This window comes from Triticum urartu, chromosome 5, assembly GCF_003073215.2.
Source record: "Triticum urartu cultivar G1812 chromosome 5, Tu2.1, whole genome shotgun sequence".
Taxonomy (NCBI): Eukaryota; Viridiplantae; Streptophyta; class Magnoliopsida; order Poales; family Poaceae; genus Triticum; species Triticum urartu.
Genome location: NC_053026.1, coordinates 351,316,107 through 351,318,372, shown reverse-complemented (window position 1 = coordinate 351,318,372; position 2,266 = coordinate 351,316,107). Strand labels below are relative to the sequence as shown.

At 53.3% G+C, this 2,266-nt stretch overlaps 1 protein-coding gene across 1 annotated transcript; it reads left to right on the top strand.

Moving 5' to 3' along the window:
• The first annotated feature begins 372 nt into the window (after positions 1–372).
• On the top strand, positions 373–1,285 carry LOC125507095 (putative E3 ubiquitin-protein ligase SINA-like 6). The gene is made up of 2 exons (XM_048671789.1): positions 373–438; positions 590–1,285. The coding sequence occupies exons 1-2, from the start codon at positions 373–375 to the stop codon at positions 1,283–1,285; spliced, it is 762 nt and encodes a 253-aa protein (XP_048527746.1).
• Positions 1,286–2,266: the final 981 nt, after the last annotated feature.

Below are 2,266 nucleotides of genomic sequence, written 5' to 3'. Positions count from 1 at the left end.
AGTTAAAGCTTCTCCTAGTCTTGCCAGCCACCACGCTCATGGGCGAGGGAGGGACGCTCCTGCCTTTGCGTGTATGACAGGTGGGCCCGACAGGTGTGTGGCCAACCTGTCATACAGCCAAAGGCAGGTGTAGTTAAGTCGGCAAGGGAGAGGATAATCAAACTTCTCGTTGATGTACAAGTTGACGCGACACATCAAAGCACTGCACTCGATATATTTCAATAATTTGCGTTTACCGATGCATTAATTACAACGCATGCATGCTTGCCGTGACTCTCCTTTTGATACTTGCATGTGTTGATTTAATGCACCTTGAAGTAGTATAAAATATGTGACAGTAAAGCTTTGTAATACCCCGGCCCAAGTCGACAGATGGTTGTGCACGAGGAGGGCGAGATCATGCAGACCGAACAGGACCCGACGATGGAGCTCTCTAAGGTCTCGATGGACCTCACCGTGCTCCACTGCCCCTTGTGCCTCCGCCCCTTGACACCTCCAGTGTATGAGGTTCGAATACACCTTGTCCGTTTGGCTGATTGAGCAAGGTGCAGGTTTCTTGATTGATGTGCTGTTCGATTGATTTCTGCAGTGCAAGGGAGGGCACCTGGCCTGCGCGGACTGCCGCGTCGAGCGCCCCGGGAACCAGCGGCAGTGCCAGAAGTGCGAGCGCGGCGGTGGCTTCGACGTGTGGAACACGGTGGTGGACTCTGTCCTTTCGTCGGTGAGGGTGGAGTGCCCGCACGAAGGCTGTGGGCTCTATGTCACTTACCACAAGCTCGCAGATCACCAGAGCGTGTGTTCGCTCGCGCCCTGCAAATGCCCCGTACCCGTCTGCAGCTACAAAGGCCCGCCGCCGGCGCTCTACCACCACATCAGCACCGCGCATCCCATGCCCGTGCACAGGATCCAGTACGGCAAGGTGCTCCAGCTGCAAGTGCCATTGTCGGAGCCACGGCTCTTGCTGTTCGCGGAGGAGGACCGCCGCGCGTTTTTCTTGGTCGGCGGCGTGCTCGACATCAGCGCGCCTATCGTCGTGTCAGTCGTCTGCATCAGAGCGCGGGCGTCCCCACTGCCGCACTATGTGGCCAAGCTGTGGGCGAACGGCCCGCCGGGGGAGCCCAAAGGCACGACCGACGCCATCAAGGTGGAAATGGAGGTGACAAGCAGCAAGGATCCCGGCAACATCGACGTGCAGGAGCTGACCTTCTTGACAGTTCCGCCCAAGCTGCTGGCCGGGGCTAAGCTTGTGTCCCTCCACATTCAAATTGACAAGCTCACGTCCTAAATGTTTCTACAGTGCCTTCTGTTTATCTTAGTAATATGCTAATATAGGGATTACCTTGGTCTACTTTAGCTTAATAAATGGTGGGTTTTGGTGGCGATAAAAAACTATGTTTATCAATGCATTAATTGCAATGCATGCATGCATAAAGTACATGCATTGGTCAATTTTCTCTTAATACTTGCATGCAATGATTTAATGCACCTTCGAATCTGAACATGTGTTGGGGAACAACCAAATTGAGCCTTATAAAATGGAAAAAAACTAAAATTTTGAGATAAGCCCTATTAAAACGGAAAGGAGAGAGTAGAAAAAGAAGTACTCCATCCGGGAATAGTGCCGCACTTTGAAACTTGAACCGTCAATAAATTTTGAGCTTGCGTCTCGTCACATTCCAAATTACTCCATGCTATATTGAATTGAAAACCTGTTCACACCAATCACAACCTGAACGGTTTCCCACTTAGGAGCGTATTAGTACTCGGTTATAAATACTAGTATGCCAAGATGACTGCGCATTCCTCCTCAACTCCTCATCCACAAAAACAAACAAGCCATTCAGCATCCTTCCCTTGCGTCTGCCATGGCTAGCGTGAGTTCTGGGTCGAGAGATTGCCACCAGGGAGAGGCGAGCATGGAAGTGGAAGCACGAGAGATGTCCCGCCTCGCTGTGAGAGCAGCCGACATGTCCCGCCGCGCGGAAGTAGCAGCACAGAGGTCCCGTCGCGCCGCTGAAGCAGCCCGGAGGTCCTGTCGTGCTGTCGATGCAGCAGACTGGTCCGGCCGCGCCGCGGAAGCAGCAGAGATGTCCCGCCGCGCAACGAATGCGGTAGAGATGTCCTGCCGCGCCGCGGTGGCCTGGGAAAATTTCTCGCATGCAGGCGACGACTGTTACAGGCGCATGCATGCGATCGTCCATGGCCAGATGGATCAGATCTCCCATTTTGCGAGGTTGCGGGACGACATTAAAGCCTCATTTGAACA